Source organism: Eumetopias jubatus, unplaced genomic scaffold (assembly GCF_037043125.1).
Source record: "Eumetopias jubatus isolate StellerSeaLion01/CBP00866 unplaced genomic scaffold, mEumJub1_p1.0 scaffold_10, whole genome shotgun sequence".
In the NCBI taxonomy this organism is placed as follows: domain Eukaryota; kingdom Metazoa; phylum Chordata; class Mammalia; order Carnivora; family Otariidae; genus Eumetopias; species Eumetopias jubatus.
In genome coordinates, this window is record NW_028274816.1 from 83,979,151 (window position 1) to 83,996,885 (window position 17,735).

General features: G+C 60.8%; 1 protein-coding gene across 1 annotated transcript; it reads left to right on the forward strand.

The window, feature by feature from the left end:
• Positions 1 to 74: 74 nt before the first annotated feature.
• Positions 75 to 8,101, forward strand: LGALS3BP (galectin 3 binding protein). Its single transcript, XM_028112890.2, has 6 exons — positions 75 to 226; positions 1,662 to 1,742; positions 2,727 to 2,918; positions 3,417 to 3,548; positions 4,675 to 4,933; positions 6,711 to 8,101. The coding sequence occupies exons 2-6, from the start codon at positions 1,691 to 1,693 to the stop codon at positions 7,741 to 7,743; spliced, it is 1,668 nt and encodes a 555-aa protein (XP_027968691.1). The 5' UTR covers positions 75 to 226; positions 1,662 to 1,690; the 3' UTR covers positions 7,744 to 8,101.
• The last annotated feature ends 9,634 nt before the right edge of the window (positions 8,102 to 17,735 follow it).

Sequence of the window (17,735 nt, forward strand, 5' to 3'; positions counted from 1 at the left end):
CGGGGGGGCACCCAGGGAGCCTTGTTGGCAGCCAATCGCAGAAGAAACCCAAGTCAGGTGGTTTCTAGAAATCGAAACTAGACTGTTTTCTCTGGTATTTCCTGGGACCAGCCTGACCACACTTCATACTGGGAGGGTTTTCTGGGTTGAAGGAGAGGCCACAGAGGGATCCTGCAGCGGGAAGCTGAGAGACTCCAGGGCAGCCGTCAGTAGTTGCCTCAGGCAGGTAAGCTCATGCCTTTTGCTCTCAAGTGGGTGTCCCTCTCTCTACCCAATGTCACCTAGTGGGTATAATCTCCCTGTTTGTACCCAACTGGGGATCTGGTGCTCTTCCTCAGCCCAGGGACCATCATTGCTGCTCCCAGATCCATAGAGTCTCTATATGTACAGTTGCCCAGGTTGCTCACTGCACAAGGACGAAGGGGCAAGCAGGCTTGGAATTCAGCCCAGTACACTCTCCCCAGTTTGTGCATTTCGGCCCAGGCCTATGCCTGTCCAAAGGAAGAGTATCTTTTTCTAATTTGCAAAAGGCACCAAATGAGCCAGGATCAGGCAGCCCTATCCCAACTTCTGATACAAGGGAGTCGGTCTACAGCAGGTGGCCATGACCACCCCAAGGGCAGCCACATTTGGGTACAATATACCAGGTGCATGATTGGCCATTGTTAATGCAGACCTGGGGTGCTGCCTTGGGGCCACCAGGCCCTCACCCGTAGGGGTGCCCACAACAGCTGCCTCGTGCTCTACTTGCTGGGCCTCGGAGTGGTGCAGGGGCCACGGGATTCTCATGAGCCGGAGAGACAATGACTGACTTCTCCACTTTCAGAACATGGCAGGGACAGCAGGTGGGGAGCAGGTTGGGGATGAAGACGAAAAGCAAGCCCAAATAATTCTAGAGAAGCAAGAACTCCAGGCAAAAGTTGGAAGAGCTGGGCCTCCCCATGCTCCCTGTGCCCCACCCAGTCTGACTGTGTGGCCTTGGTGGCCACAGCTTATCAGAGCTTCTGTTTCTTGGGGACACTGATATCGGGCAGATCCCCACCCAGCCACCCACTCAGCTTTTCCTCCCTACCCTGCTCCCCCAGCCCCTACCCAGCTGCAGAGTCAGTCCCAGACCTCAGCCCTGATCCCCCTCCTCCCTGCTCCCAGCCACCTCCTCTGGCCCTCTCTGTCACTCCTGCCTGGCTTTCTGTGGCCTCCTGATGTGTCCCCTCCCTTCGGGGGCTCACAGATAGCTCTCCAGGCCCTCCCACAGGGGTCCAACTGCCTGAAGATAAAGCCCCCCCCAACGCACACCCAGGCCTCTCCCGGTCTGGGCCTCGCTCGCATGCCCCCGACTCCTCCCTCCACTGTTCCCACCCAACCCCACTGCTGGCCAGGCCGAGGGCTGGTTTTCTGAGACGGACTTTTGTTCCCACTGTCTTGCTGCTTAGAGACCTCCCCCAGGTCCCCTCCCCTTTGGGGAAGTCTTAGTCCTCCTTGGAGGACCACGCCCCAGACAGGTGGGGGACCCCTATCACACTCACAGCTCAGAGGAGCAGGGACTGTGCCTGTCTGCTGTCCTCCACACGTAGGGTCTAAAGGGTCCTGGACACTCGGGGGCCTAGTCCCCAGGGTTGTCCAGCTCTGCTGTCTGATTCTGCTGCTTCCTTCTGTCGCAGGACGACGGCCTCCGCTCCCAGGAGAGGCCATGGCCATCCCACCGCTCCTCTGGATGTGGCTGCTGGTTGCAGGGACTCAAGGTGAGCTGCACCCCAGGAATGCTGAAAGCGGCAGTCTGAGAAGCTGCCGCTCCCCGTTCTGTGGCCTTGAGCCGTCGCAGAAAATCGAGGCAACGTTTAGCCCGGGTCTTCTCTCCTGCTTGAAGCCCTGGTTATCCTAAGTGATGGTGGCTTATAGGTTCTGGGGGGATACCAAAGGATTCTCCATTTCATCCTATGGGAACCAGAGGGACTGAGCGTAGGAGCCCATCAGCCAGGCCAAGTGCGGGGGGCGGGAGGGTCATGAGTCAGGGCCCTTCCATACAGTCAGACTTCCAGAGTTCCAGACGCCGGTCCTCATGCTCTCTGCCCTTCGGGCTCAGGAGGCCCTTCCTTGTCCTGGTGACCTCATGGAGGCTGGCTACTCCCCCAGCTGAGAACCGCCCTCCAGCATGGCACCCAGCTCCTTCCTGACCCTGTCCCAGAACAATCCCACTTTCTCTGTACACCCGGCTCGTTCTGCTGGTGTTTCTGGGGGTCCCTGGGCCTGCTACTCCAGGACTTCCGCCCCAGGCCTCCCAGCGGTCCTTGCTGTGATGCGCACGGTGCACCGCAAGCCCCAGACACCCTCAGGTGGGATCAGCGTGGGCCCCTCCTTCTCCCCCATTCTTCCCCGGGGTCCCACCTCCCCCACCCTCAGGTGCCGGGGCTCCAGTTGCCCCTCCTGCTCCTTCTCGTACCCATGGAGGAAGGACTCAGACCTCAAAGACAAGAAAAGGCGCTTTACTCTCTGTGGGGGTGGGGGGGTGCACATCTTCCACTCCTTCCTGGTGGGTGAGCCCTCAAGGGTGGATGGGGGGCTTTAAAGCTGATGGTTCAGTGGGCACCCCCTTGGGGGGAACTTGACAAGGAACCCCCCCAGTTGGGAGAAGTGAGGGGCGAGGTAGTGCTTCTCTGTGGCGATGGAGGCCCAGCTGCCTGGCCTTCATCCCTGCTGATCTCTTTGTTCCCTCGGGAGCCTTGTAGGTGAGAAAGATGGGGACATGCGGCTGGCCGATGGGGACACCGCCAACGAGGGTCGCGTGGAGATCTTCTACAGAGGCCAGTGGGGGACCGTGTGTGACAACCTGTGGGACCTGACGGATGCCAGCGTCGTCTGCCGGGCCCTGGGGTTTGCGAATGCCACCGAGGCTCTGGGCGGAGCTGCCTTTGGGCCAGGTAGGCCTGCCTGTCCCCAGGTCCTCCAGAGCGGAGCCTCGCTGCCAAGCAGCCTGTCCCAGGAAGGGACTGTCACCTGAGACACGCACATGGCCTTCCTAACTCACGGAGCACTGGCAAACATTTGAAATAGTTCCGCAGGGGCTCTGACAGGCCATCCCGTTCCCTCAGGGCACGTCCCTTCCTGAAACAGTCCCCCCCCAGCCCCCCCTCCCCACCCCGAGGAGTCTGGTGCAGGGACAGCTCCCCTGACACAGCCAACAGAGGCTGCTTCGTGGTACAGTGTTCCAAGCATAAACCCGAAGTCCCGCTCGGCTCGGATGGATGGGGGGGCCCCAGGTTCTACCCGGTGCCAGACGGCGCAGGGGAGCGTGAGGGCCGAGCGGCCCTGGTCACAGATCGGGAGGCCCGCGGAGCGCTTCTCCCATGGCTCCTGGGGGAGCAGCCCCGTGCTCTCCCCCCACGCCCCAGCCCCCGTCCTCCTTGCTGTGCCACCAGGCGCCGGCCCGGTCATGCTGGATGAGGTGGAGTGCACGGGCACGGAGCCCTCGCTGGCCAGCTGCAGGTCCCTGGGCTGGCTGAAGAGTCACTGCAGGCACAACCAAGACGCCGGCGTGGTCTGCACCAACGGTGAGCCCCGGGGCGCGCGCGCCATCCATGCGGAGGGCACGCCTGTGCCCAGTTCCCCTGTGACACCCTCCTGGCTGGGAGGGGACAGGAGAGCCTCCAGGGCCCGGCCCTCCCAGCAGTGATCCCGAACTCCCCCCCGCCCCGCCCTTCCCTGGCACGGCTCAGAAATGCCACGTTCACCTGGGGTCATCTGGCAAGAGCCGCAGGCCGCCTGCACGGGCCACCTGCCTGTCGCTTCTTTAAACCCCAGCCTGTCCCGGTCGTCGGTCCTCATGCGCCCACGTGCCTCGACAGCAAGCTGAATGTGCCTTCAACCTGCCCTGCTGGCGGGAGCCCGCCCTCGCACCCCTCCCTGCCCCCCCCAGCCCCGCCACGCGTGCTGACCTTGCCAGGTGCTCTGTGTTCTTCGGTCCCTGAATCCAGTGTTACTGTCGTCCACTTGTCCTTCTTCCTGGGCTTCACACAGGGCTTGGGGGCCAGTCAGAGCATTGACACAAGGAGGGGTCACGGGGGGTGGGGCGGGCAGGAGATGCACCTGGGCCTGGGGTGCAGGGCAGGGAGCAGTCGTGGTGGGGAGCCCATGTGGGAGCGGGGGCCAGAGGAGTGGGGCTGAACCCGCCTGGCTGACGTGTCAGGACTGATTCAAACCTATTCGTGGCAAAGGAAGGGCAGGTGCGGTTTGGTTCCCAGCGAGGCTTTGGGATTGTTGGTGGGGGGGAGTCGCTTCTCTAGGCCTCGGTTCCTGAGGGAGCCTGCTAGGGGCCCCAAAGCTCGAAATCGAGTTTCCATAAGACCCTCACTCTTCAGACCATCAAACCAGGGAGAAGTTCTGGGTTTTTAGAAGGTGCCGCCTGGGTCATTGTTTGATGGGTCAGGGTTTTAAACGGGTGGGGCCTCGGACTCTGGAAGTCAGTGGAGGGGCTGCCTGAATGTGGGGGAGCAGGGGATCTGACCGGGGGTGTTCAACAGGGGCGGGGAGGCTCTGGGCCACAGAGGGGAATGGCACCCTCGTCTTCCCCGAGCCTTCCTGAGTAGATGGAGCTGGGAGGAGCCTGAGTCCAGGGAGGAGAAGTGTTCTCGGTGACAGCACCTGACCTAACCATATGCTCCCCTCTGCCCCTTCTAGAAACTCGAGATGCCCACACCCTTGACCTGTCAGATGAGCTCCCTGCAGCCCTTGAGCAGATCTTTGACAGCCAGAGGGGCTGTGACCTGTCCATCAGCGTGAGGGCAAGGGACCAGGAGGAGGAGGGCCTGGACTTGTGTGTCCACAGGCTGATCCTGTCTGCCAACCCCGAGGCTCAGGCCCTGTGGAAGGAGCCGGGCCCCACGGTCACCATGGAGGTGGACACAGAGTGCCTGCCTGTTGTCAGAGACTTTATCAGGTGACCGCCCTTGGGATGGGGGTACCAGGGCCTGGGCACCTCCCCTCCGACAGCAAACCATGGGGCTACGGCACCGAGCACATCGGTGCTTTCGTGGACACAAGCGTGTGTACGACACACACGTACAGGCACACTCACCCCCACACACATACCTACATTCACCCACATTCACACCTGTGCACACGCTTGGGCGTACATGCTTGGGCTCACAGTCGTGTGCATTCCACACTCGCACGTGTGCATAATACACTCGCTGCGACACTTATGTATGCACACACATTCACACACTCCTACGTATACTTGCATACTCTGCACTGACACCCACACTGTCACACACAGATACACCGACTTCCACAAAACACTGCATAAAACATCTCCCGAGGGAACTGCCAGTATTCTAAGAGGTCTCAAATGCTCTGTGGGTTACGAATTCGCCAGGAACAAGATGGCTGGATTGGTGAAAGGTTGCCACAGGGGCCTGGGGCAGAGCTGGGAAGGGGCCCGGGTGTCGCCCGGAGCAGGAGGCTCCTTGCACACTCGAGGCCGCGGGTCTGGGCCACCTGCCTCGCAACACCACATCACACGGGCCCGGACAGCTGTGTGGTAGGGGAGAAATCGGGTGGCCCAGAAACACACACACCACCCCTACCTCGTAGGTAACCTAAGGATATGGTGTAGTATTTCCAAGAACCTACAACCTAGTTATGAATTCATCCTCCCGCTCCTCATGCACTGACCTCGCTTGTGTGAAAGGTAGAACCCCTGCAACTCCACACCCATCAGAAAGTCTTACCTGGGCCTTTGCACACGCTCGGCAGCGTGCATGAGCCAGTGCCCCGCATGAGGAAACTGAGACACGAGGGGCCAGCCTGTCCTGGGCCTGGGCCGTCACCCGTGCCACCAGGCCACCCTGCTGGGGCCTCGCAGGGGCCGGTGTTCAGAAAGCATCCGTTTACCTGCCCCCGGCCCCCCGCCTTACGGGGGCCAAAGGTGTCGGCCCAAACTGGCAGACGTGCTTTCCAAAAAATAAAGAGAGACTACTGGTTCCCCCCGCAAAAGAAAGAAAGCAAGCATCCATTTAAAAAGAACTGCTCCTTTTTGTTCTTAAGACCTAAAGCTTTATATAGCAGGCAGTGACATTTAAGAGAAAACAACAAATGGCAATTTTTCATGAGATGAAAATGGTTTCTTTCCAGCCAAGTATGAGAAGTTGGTGGCTAGCCTGCGCCCCTCCCAGTGAGGTCCATTTCTGTGACATGTTTGAGGACGAGGGCAGGTGCCCGTCCCCGCCTTCCCTGGCCCAGCTGGGGTCGTGCCCTGGGTCACCGGGAGCAAGGGCTCCCCGTCGGCAGGGGAAGCAGACGGGGGGCAAGCAGGGCTGAAGGGGTCCAGCGGGGGGTGTGCCAGCGGGAAGGAAGGGGCGGTGCCGGCCGAGGGGACAGCAGTGACGGGGAAGGCGGGGGACAGGAGGTGGTGGGGCTGCCTCCCTTGGGTGAGGACGGAGCGTCATGCTCCAGGGCCCTGGGGTCTGCCTGCTTGTCTGTGCACGTGGCTCTGAGCCAGCCTGAGGCTGGAATGTGGATTGACCCGAAGGATAAAGGCATGGGGCACGGAGTGCCTCTTGCGATGGCTGGCACCCCCGGGGGTGTCTGTGGGTCAGTGGCAAACACATGGTCGACAGTGGTGTTGGAGAGGCAGGCCCGGCACACACCCGGGCAACCCCGTCGTCCTGCAGGGGCAGGGTGCACCAGGTGCTCAGCTTCCGCTCCCCTCCCAGGTACTTCTACTCCCGAAGGCTGGAGATTTCCCTGACGTCCGTGAAGTGCTTCCACAAGCTCGCGTCTGACTACAGGGCCTGGCGGCTGCAGAGCTTCTGCGCCAGCCTCTTTGCCGTCCTCCTCCCCGAGGACCCCTCCTTCCAGACGCCCCTGGACCTCTACACCTATGCACTGGCCACGCGGGACCCCGTGCTGGAGGAGCTGTGCGTGCAGTTCCTGGCCTGGAACTTCAAGGCCCTGACGCAGGCCGAGGCCTGGCCCGGCGTGCCCACGGCCCTGCTGCAGGTCCTGCTCTCCAGGAGTGAGCTGGCCGTGCCCAGCGAGCTGGCCCTGCTGATGGCCTTGGACGTGTGGAGCCAGGAGAAGCAGCCTTCCCACAGGGAGGTGGAAAGCCTGGTGGAGAAGGTCCGGTTCCCCATGATGCTGCCCGAAGACCTGTTCGAGCTGCGGTTTAACCTGTCCCTGTACTGGAGCCATGAGGCGCTGTTCCAGAAGAAGATCCTGCAGGCGCTGGAATTCCACACCGTGCCCTTGCGGCTGCTGGCCCAGCACGGAGGCCTGAACCTCACCGAGGATGCCTACCGGCCCCGGCTGTACACCTCGTCCACCTGGAGTGCCTCTGTCTCCGGCAGCTCCAGGGCCTTGTCCAGGTCCTTCCAGACCCCACAGCACCCCAGCTTCCTGTTCCAAACCAGGCTCATCTCCTGGTCTCTGATCTACCTTCCCACCCTCCAGAGCTGCTGGAACTATGGGTTCTCATGCTCCTCGGATGAGGTCCCCCTCCTGCACCTCTCCAAGTCTTACTACTCGGAGCCCACCATCGGCTATGAAAACAAAGCCCTGATCCTCTGTGGGGGGCGCTTTGTGGCCCATGTCACCAACTTTGAGGGCCAGAAGGCCATGATCCCCAGCGCCCTGGGCACCAACAGTTCCAGGAGCGCCTCCCTCTTCCCCTGCCCGGCAGGCTCCTTCAGCAGCTTCCAAGCGGTCATCCGCCCCTTCTACCTGACCAACTCCTCAGGCGTGGACTAGACCGGAGCTTGGAGAAGCCAGGGGCCTCCCAGCGCCACTCCGAGCCCCCCCACAGCTGCTTCCCAACTGCCCGCTGCTTCCTGTCTGCAGCCACCCCCCAACGGCGGCCACCAGAGGGCCCTCCTGTTTCCACTGATCTCTCTGAGCTTAGAGAAAGTACTGGAAGGTTTCAACTAATGGCCACCACTGTGCCTAGAAGTCCCAGTAACCCCCCTGCCCCCACCGTCCGGCTGGTTTCCAGGTGGAGAAGCAGGGGAACCTGGTTGGGGCAGCTGTTGGACTTTCCACGCCGACTTTCACTTCCCTGTCCTCTGCTGTCCCCCATCTGAGATCACTAAAATTGCGCTGTGGCTCCCAAGTTCCTGTGTTCGTGTGGAGAGTCATGAGTTCATTCTGCACTCAGACGTTGGGTGTGCTGGGCCCTGGGGCGCAGAATGAGCAGGCACAGTCCCTGTCCTCATGCAGCTATGATTTGGGCGTCAGGACACAAGTAGGCAAACATGCGGGGTCATTAAAATTGGAATAACGGGTGATGAAAACCAAAGGAGGTGCGGGGGAAGGTGCGGGCTAGACCCACTTGGGGTTAGATCTCCAGGGGGAAATGAAGATGAGAGCAGCAGGCGCGTGGAAATGCGGTGGGGGGTGGGGGCGGGGGGCTGGGAGGATGCGCTCCAGGGAGAAGGAGCGGCCCCAGCTCAGCACCGCGCCTCTGTCTGTCCTCGCACGCGTGCCCAGGGACGGGGACCCAGTGCCTGTGAGAACAACCTCCATGCCCCTCAGCAAGGTGCCCGACCACAAATAAACAAGGCCTGCGCCAGGGCGGGCCGGCCAGAGGGACTCGCAGAATCTAGGCGGGGGCGGGGGCCGAGGCGGGGCCCCCGTGAGAATGTCCCCACTGCGAGGGGGATGGGAACTCTGGACTGTCCCTGCTTCTCTGTGATACATGCTCCAGGCCCGGGGTCCCCGGTGGAAGCATCTGGTTGGCTGAACCCAGGCCCCGTGCCCCCCGCTCTCCGCCGAAGTCTGAGCGCGAGCCTCCGGACCGTCTTGGCCTCGGGAAGGGGAGGCGGCACCAAGCTCAGCCAATGGGAGGGGGGTTCAGACGCTGGGCAGCAGGCCCCGCCACACACTAACTCCCCACTGGCACTGCAGACGCAAAAGCAGGGGCACAAAGCCTCCCGCCTGCCCCCCTCAACTCCCTCCCCCCCGGCTCCGATGGCGCACCCAGCTCCTGCTCCACCATCTTGGCCACTCCTGTGGCGGTCCCTTGATGTTGTCCAAGTCAATCATTTTACCTGCATCGTGCGTTGACGACAGAGAGCAAACATTGGTGTAAGGACGCCCTGGACGCAGCAGGGGACGCCGCCGGTGGAATTAGCCCCATGGTGGCGCCGACTGTGGCTCTCCTCTCCTCTCCTATGCTGCCCCGGTTCCCGGGGCCCCTGCCTGTGAGGAAGCCCGCAGCCCGGGGACACTCGGCCCCCTGCCCCCCGAGGATCTGCCCGAGTTCCTTCCACCCTCCGCACGCTTTTGCGCGGCAGCCCTGCTCCCCCGGCTCCCCTCGAGCCACCTCTCCGCCCATTGGACTGGCCCAAGGGCATGGTGAGACTGGCACCTTCCAACTCAGTGGGACATGGAGGTGTCTCCTGGTGGAGACATTGGTCTCTCGGGTGTAAGCTCCCTGACGCGGCAGGGCCCAGAGTTTCCGAGGGCGCCACCGGTGACTAGCTGGACGGCTCGGGCACCGCTGACTTCTCTTCCCTGGCTCCGCGAGAACCACGTACTAGCCACGGGCTCAGCGTGTGCCGTGGGCTGGAGAGCCATTGTTGACACGTTTGGCAGGAGATGATGGGGTTTGTAAGGACTCTGGAAGGAGGGTGGTTCCGGGCCCAGCTGACACGCCTCTGGATCGAGGGTCTTCCACCTTTCGTCACTGTCACCCCGAGCCACGCGCCACGGATGCGTCACGGGCTGCGCATACCGAATCCCCGGGCCTTGGCTCCTGCGTGAGTGGGGGGCGGCCTCCATGCTGTTCGGCTAGTCCAGGGTCGGTAGCACTAACACCAGTATGACGGTTGAGGAGGGCCGATCCCAATCTGGAATAAATGTCAGTTCCTCGGCTGGGGGGTGTCTGCCGTGAGCAAGTGTCCTGGGGAGCCTCATAAGCTGCCGGGTGAGGGCTCAGAAGCAAAGGTCAGATTACATCAGCCGGGGTGACCAGGCCAAGGTCAGCCCCGGCAAAGCCTCCCTCCCTGCCACCACGGCCACCCGGAGAGCCAGAAGAGCAGGCCCTTGTGGCTGGGGCGGGGGGGGGGGGGGGGGCGGTGGCGAGACCGCCCCTAAGCAGCCTGCCGGACTCCTGTGGCGGGAGAGTCTATGCTGCAGGGGGGCCTTTCCGTGAACAGTCCCCAGGCGTAAACGTTCTCATCCTCTGTGACCATTCTAAGACATCTGTCTTCGTCCAGTTCCCAAAGCCTGCTGTCCCTCCTCCCCCACCGTACTCCTTCCATCCCAGGCTCTCTGACCAAACCCCTCGCCTCCTGCACAGGCGAGGTAGCTGCAGACCCCCTTCCCTGTACCCAGATGGAGAGTAAGATGTCTGCTCAACCTTCAGTCCCCAAGGGAGGGCCACAATGCCTGTGGTGCGCCTGAAACCAGGCTGCATTTTCCCCGTGAGCCTGTAGGGGGCCGAGGGAGCGGGGGCTGAGACGCAGGATAGCAGCAGTTTGTAGGTGCGAGTCACCCCTGCCTCCGGGGCTTGATTGGGCCACTCTGCCTGCTGCTGGTGGCTCAGATCCCGTCTAGTTCACGGAGGGCGGCTCAGGACCCGTGTTCAGGTGCTGGGGCTCAAAGCTGGTCGTGGCTTGGAAGAAGAGAGGTTGCCTGCTGAAGAGGGCACAGCATGACTTGACTCCAAACCCCCAGACACCTCCTGGGTGGTCGTCCCGCCAGGCCCCCTGCGCTCCCCAGTGCGCCTTTGTGAATTTCAAGCACCCCTGGGTTAGCAGCTCGTGAAGGCATCTGTTCTGGTCCTGAGCACCTCACGGGCAGCTGGCCACATCCTCCCCCTTGCAGTCGGGAAGCCCCTGCCACCTGGCGCCTCCGCCCCGTCCATGTCCCCGGACGTTCAGGAAAGACAGCTGTCCGGGTCTGTCCAGATGAGAGGCTACGGATTAACTGCAGAGGTGCACACTTCAGGGTCCTGGGTCCTGAGTTCCTTTATTTGCATCGTATCGAGGAGTTCATGGGTCTCCGGGGAGTCCCATTGTCCATCAACCAGTTGAGACAGTTAGCATGACTCTCAGACACTCAAGCAGTGAAGCCAGATCTCTGATGGATGCACCTGTACTGGGTATTTTTAGCTCCGGTTTCATCTAATGAAAACCCAAAATAGCGGTGACTTATATGAGATACTTTCTTTTTCTCTCACGTAGGAGAGATGAGGCAGTCTTTCTGGAGGTAGGCACCTCCTCTTTCCACACCACTGTCTCAGCATGTGACTGCCATCCTCAAGGTTACTTCATGGTCCATAATGGCTGCTGGGATTCCAGCCATCATGTCTGCCTTTTGGGAAGCAGGAAGGAGGTAGCTGAAAGGGACAAAAGGTGTCTGTCCCCTGACGCTGAGTGCATCTTTACATTTTGCATGTAAGGTGGCTCACTTGCTTCACCCTTACTTCAGTCCCATTGGGAACAACTGCCCTGAGCCTACAATCCTTGAATACGCTTTGTTCTTCATACTATTTTACGGGCAGCAATAGGGTGCCCAACATTTTGCCTCCGGTGGGTACTTCAAGTCCAGGTGACCACAGGCAGTAACTGAATCAGCTGGTTTGCACTGCATGCAATACCAGATTTCTGTCCTGTGTGCCAGTGGAATTTCGAGAGACAGTTTTACTGGTTTATAACATATATGTATATTCGTACGTATCTTTATAGATAGATGCACATAATTATATACACATATATGTATAAAGTCTTCCTCACTTCCCTCAGCCCCAGAGGGCTCCCTCATGCCTCCTCCCGGGTACTACCGCAGCCCCACCCCCATAACCATTGCTCTGACTTCTGTCAACACCGAACCTCACATAAATCGAATCATACAGTACGTACCCTTCGGCATCAGCCTTCTTGGGCTCAGTATTTTGTCTATGAGGTTCATGCATGTCGTTCCACACAGCAAAGCAGAATTCCATTACATGAATTTGCCACAGTTTTCCAACCCAGTCCACAGCTGATGAGCATCAGGGTTGTGTCCAGCATTGTATTCTGAGTAAAGCCTCTGTGAGCATTCTTGCACGTGCCCTTTGGAGGACACGTGGACTCACTTGTCTCGGGGGTACCCCTAGGAGTGGAATTGATGGGGTGTTCTTTTCGCTTTCGTGGACGCTGCCAAACCCTCTTCCTTGGTGACAGTGCCAGTGCCCCCACCCCCACGGCGTGGGAGAGCCCCGCTGCCCCGTGCTGTCACCAGCACCGCACGCGGTGGGTCTGTGGGCGTTTCTCTGCTTTCAGCCCAATGTTCTCCGAGGGCCGCTCACCTGGAATCCATTTCCAGCACCAATGTCTATACCGGCCACTGCTCCTAGTTGCAAACAACAGAACAACTCTGGTGAATCTAAGCAGAAGAGGGTTTATGGAAGGAATTAGAAAGCTCGCAGAATGGATGGAAAGGCTGAAGAACCAGGTTCGGGGACTGAGCAACAATTAAGGAAGTTAGTATTTCAGGTAAGTGGCCCACTAACAAACCAGTCCACCATTCGTGTGCACATGGCCCTAGGGAATTGTAGTCTGGGCTGGGTTCTGCTGGGATGCTCCTCTTTGCCCCCACAGGGTTGGCTGGGCTCGTCCTGTCGGGGACCTCACCTGGGTGGGGCAGCTGGGAGCACGGGTCCCCTCTCTCCATGGGGTCTCTCATCCTGGTGAATGCTGACGCAGGCTTGGGCACGTGGGGGCAGGGCTCCACGATGCGAGGCCACCGTAGATCCAAGGGTGGAGAAAATGGCCTCCACCTCCTGTCGGGGGGTGGGGGAGCTGCCATTTGATTCATTATCTTTTAGATTTTATTTATTTATTTGAGAGAGCTTATTTGAGAGAGCGAACACAAGCCGGGGCAGGGGAGGGGCAGAGAGAGAAGCAGGCTCCCCGCCGAGCAGGGAGCCCAATGTGGGGCTCGATCCCAGGACCCCGGGATCGGGACCGGAGCCGAAGGCAGACGCCTCACCGACGGAGCCCCCCGGGCGCCGCAGGAGCTGCCATCTGAAATCAGCCATAGCCAGGAGGCTGAGGATGGCTGGACCCCGGTGGCGAGGCTGGAACTGAGACCACCAGCGCCCCGCCACGGACATGCTCACTGCCCCGGGGAGCCCGGGTTCCGGATGCCACTGTCGCAGTGCTCCCTCAGCAAGCGCCCAGCCACGGGCTGCCCACCCGAGAGGCCCCCTGGGAGCAGCGGCCTGGCCTCAGCCCACACAGCGGCAGGTGCCCCAGACGCGGAGGGAGATGGGGGGCACGTTCGAATACGTTTGAAACATTACAGCCTCTGTGGAGGGGACGGGGCGAAGATCACACAGCTGTTCAGAGGGACTCTGTGGCCCCACATGTGCACACGAAAGAGCTTCCAGACACAACATCAAGTTAGACCGACAGACAAGAAACGTTCCCGGCTGTCTCCCGGGTCTCCATCCCCCCACCCCAACCCTTCCCAAAATGACTCAGGTGTTCCTTCCGGGACCACCCCTCCCCCACTGGGCCGCGTGGGGTGATCCCAGGGAGGGGCCGAGCGGAGCCCCCCACCCTCTCTGCCACAGTTATTGGTTTGGGGTGAGGAGCATGGGACCCGTGTCCGTGTTTCTGCTGGGGGAGGGGATGCGCGGCCCACCCCTTGACCCCGAGAATACTCGTATATCCCTCGTGCAATGAAAGGTTTTTATTGTCTGGTTTTTACTTTTTTTTTTTTTTTTTATTGAGGAAATCTGACACAAGGGAAAGTTTTTTAAAAAGCAGTCCCCTTGCTGCTCAGGCCCTCACACCTCGGGTTTCGGCCACGGCCTCACACAGACTTGCTCGGGGCACCCTGAAATGCGCGCTGTCTTCCTTGTGCCCCACCCGTGTGGCCCCGGGCGAAGGTGGCGGGCCCTGGGCCCCAGTGAGAGCTGGACAGAAAAGGTTTGATGTGGCAGCAGCTGATCCTCTGAAAGAATGTTGCTGGGGGACCGCCAGAGCTCGGCGCCAAGCATGTGGTCGTTGCAAAACGGCAGGGAAAGAACGCAGAGCCCTGTTCCCGGCCCCGCCTCCCGCACGGCCGCGGCCGCCACCCGGTGGCTCGGTGCGCACAGAGCCCGCGCTTCGGCGGCCTGCCGTCGTGCAGCGGGCCAGGGGTCAGCCGCCCGGGATCTCTGCCAACCAGAGACAAACACGCCCGGCGAGTCCCCGAGGGAGAAGAGACGCAGGGGCTTAGAGGCACCGCAGGCTGTGACCTCCCGGGAGAGAGGGAGGGGGTCCTGGAGACGGTGGGGGCAGAGGCCAATATGCAGAAGCGTGGGACGGAGGGTCTGGGGGGGCCAGGTCAGCAGCCAGAGGGGCTGTGGGCCCCCAGGCTGAGGCAGGGACAGCATCCCCACCTGAGTCACTGGGCTTGCGTGCTCCTGAGTGGAACCTGCCCAGCAGGGACAGCCAGCACCAGCACCTGCGACCCCCACGCGCCCCCTAGAGCCAGCCTCCAGCCCTGCTGGGGTAGGGGCCCCACCGCGGCTTGTCTGCCCGCGTCAGATCCAGAGGGCTGCGCGCCTTCCAGGCCAGACTCCGGAGGGGCGGGAATCCAGGCCTGCGGTAGTTTCCCCGGGGCTCCTGGCGCAAGTCGCCCCCACACGCACGGCGGGAAATGACACCTCTCCCAGTTCTAGAGGGCACAGTGCAAAATCAAGATGTGGGCAGGGCTGGTTCTTTCTGGAGGCTCCCAGGGCGGGTGGGACCTGTGTCCTAGCTTCTGCTGGCTGCAGGCGATCCCTGGGGTGCGGAGGCATGGCTCCCATCTCTGCGGCCGTCAGCACGACCCCCTGTGTCTCCCGCCTCCCTGCCCTTTCTCATAAGGGTGCCGGTGACTGGATTCAGGCCCCCCTACATCCAGGGGGAGTTCATCTCCAGGTCCTTGATTTAGTTTCATCTCCGAAGACCTTTTCCAAACATGGTCACATCCACGGGTCTTGGGGGTCAGAACATAGACATATCTTTTGGGGGAACACCATCACCCCACCATGGGGCTCTTCAGAGTCCGGGCGCAAGGGTGGATCTGCTCTTGCATGCCTTCCCTAATCCGAACCCTGCTGGTGCCGAGGGGAGGTCCTGGTCCCAAAGGGTAGCTCCCGCCTTCCTGCCACAGCACCCTTGGGTGCCCAGGGCCAGTTGGGGGCCTCTGGCACTTCTTCTCTCACTTGAAAATGCCAGGCTCTCTCCCCTCCTGCTGGCTGGGGACGGACATTCAGACCCGGAACATCTCGCCCTTCCTGGCATCAGCTTTCTTTGAGTCAGGGACTGTCCCATCCAACTTCACGAGACCCCCGTGCCTGGCGAGTTTCCTGGCCTCGGTCACCTCGGCACATGGGAGCTGGCACCCACTCCTGCCCGTGCTAGGCCCTGGGAAGTGACCGAGAGGCTGACCCCTGGACACTGCAGGAGAGTCTGTTCCATCCATCGGCGAGCTCCCGGAGACTGGCGAATGGGTTGGGTGGATCATGGACCATGGACCAGGACATCTTTCAAAGATCCAAGGGCCGAGGCAGGGAAGCTGCTGAGAGACAGGTTTTGGTTTAACGTGACCAGGCACATTCTAACCATCAGAGTGGGCTGGGAATGGACGGCTGGCCCTTGGGGACGTCCTCGGGGGCTGAAACTGGGCCGGGGGGCCAGGGACCCGGGCCCCAGTCCTCAGCTGCACAGCTGAGCAGACGGCGGCCCCTCTCCCCCACCCTCCAGGCTCCTCTTGTGCAGAGGGGACCCTGCCGGCTTCTAAAGACCTCTGCCTCTTTTCCATCTCTGAAGTCCCCACCCTGAACCCAGGGCAACCTGCCTCTCCTTTCCAGAGCCTCCCGGTGACAGTTTGGCCAGCGCACATTTCCAGTGCTGCCTGAAATGTGTTCCACCCTTGCCCCCTTCACCAGGGGGAAGCCGGAGTGGACTTCTTGGAATTGTAGCAAAACAACACCGCACTTGCACCAGGGAGAGGGGTCCCCCGTCCTCCTGGAGCAGTTAAGGGTAGGATGACCCACTGCAAGTGCACAGCCTGATGGACCAGAGGTCTGGTGGCCCTAGTCAGGTGGAGGGCAGCCAGGTGCATCCCTAAGGCAGATCCCTTCCCAAGGAAAGAAGCTTCTCCAACCACCAACGCCCACCCCCAAATCCATCCCTCTGGCCAACAGAACTTCTTTCCCTTCTTAGAGCGCCCACAGATGATTTCTTCTTCTGGAACGTTCTTTCTCTTCCTCTCTACCAGGTAATTCCCACGCATCCTTCAGGTCTGGGGACCTCTCAGATCTCAGGGCTCTGGCGGAAAGGGGCCTGAGTTTCTGCATCTCCAACCAGCTCCCTCAGACACATGACCTCTGGGAACGCACTTCTCTGTGTTCAGCGCCAAGTCAGCCGCCCTGCCCTGTGCCCGCAACGTGATACGACCCCCTGCAGTGATCCCTGCACGGGGCATGGCCGTCCCCACAGCCCCCAGCCAGAATTCATCCTTCCATGGTCAGATCGCAGGAATGCCCAGCACAGAGCAGGAACACGGTCCGCCCCTAACTCTTGGTTGAATGAGGGAACCAACCCGTGTGTTCAAATACATGGTCGGTCAGACCTGCCCCCCTTCTCCGCTACCGCATCTGCACCCAAGGGGAAAAACCCAAACTCTTACGACACGAATCTCATGTACAGTCGTAAGGAGAAGAAGCAAAGCCGACTGTGGAACGTTGGGCCAGCTTAGGTCAGCTTCACACGGGATCATCTAAACCAGCGGTTTTCAAAGTGGGGTCCCTGATCAGCAGCGTCAGCGTGGCCTGGGAAACTTGTCAGCAGTGCAAATTCTTGGGACGTCCCCAGTCCTACCGAGTCAGGAGCCCTGGATAGGGCGCGACCCTGCGCTCCCAGAGCCCCCCAGAGACTCCAGCGCACTCGAGTGAGTGCAGAGCCGTGGGTCTACACCGATGACAGCTTCTGTGGCTGCAGTGGGGACCCCCGGGGGCTCTGAGAGCTGCTGATACCCCACCCTCTGCACTGTCCTCACAACACCTCTGACACTGAACCGGAGGTTTAGCCGACCCTCCCTCCTCACCCCTCCTGCATGGCTTCGGTTCCAATAACAGTGCTCCAGCTCTCAGACACCGGCTGCCTGGAGTCAGCACAGACCCTGCAGGTGAAGGGCTCCGTCCCACGAGACCGCCCCCCACTTCAGGTGCCAATCGCAAGTCCCAGGGGCGTCCCCACCACCCCCTCCTCGGGTTTGATCCTTTGCTAAAAGGGCTCACGGAGCTCAGGGAAACATTTTACTTACCGTTACCAGTTTATGATAAAGGATACAAGGCTGGAACAGCCACAGGGGAGAGATGCGCGCCAAGGTACGGGGGGAGGAGCGTGGGTGTGCAACCTTCCCAGCACCCAGAAGCTCCCAAACCCCGTCATGTAGGGGTTTTCATGGAGGTTTCATTACATAGACATCTTTGGTTCGATCATGGCCGCTGGCGACCAGCTGGCCCTCCGGCCCTCTCCCCTAGCCAGAGGTCCTGCGGAGGTGCTGAAAGCTCCAACTCTAATCACATGCTTGGTTCCTCCGGCAACCAGCCGCCATCCTCCGACCTAATAGACATGTCTTACATCAGGATATCAGAGCCCCACCACCCTGTTCTGGTTGGGTCGCTAGGTTCTGGCTCCCCGGTTCCATCTTCTTTGCCCTGCAGTGGGAGGGAAGTTGGGAGGGAGGGGGCTGGACGGGAGAGGCGGGGGCCGGCC

Excerpts from the sequence above, each read along its gene's own strand:
- LGALS3BP (XM_028112890.2), top strand. The coding sequence starts at position 1,691 with ATGGCCATCCCACCGCTCCTCTGGATGTGGCTGCTGGTTGCAGGGACT. Across the intron at positions 1,743-2,726 it reads GCTGGTTGCAGGGACTCAAG|GTGAGAAAGATGGGGACATG; the intron begins GTGAGCTGCACC and ends GGAGCCTTGTAG. Across the intron at positions 4,934-6,710 it reads GTTGTCAGAGACTTTATCAG|GTACTTCTACTCCCGAAGGC; the intron begins GTGACCGCCCTT and ends CTCCCCTCCCAG.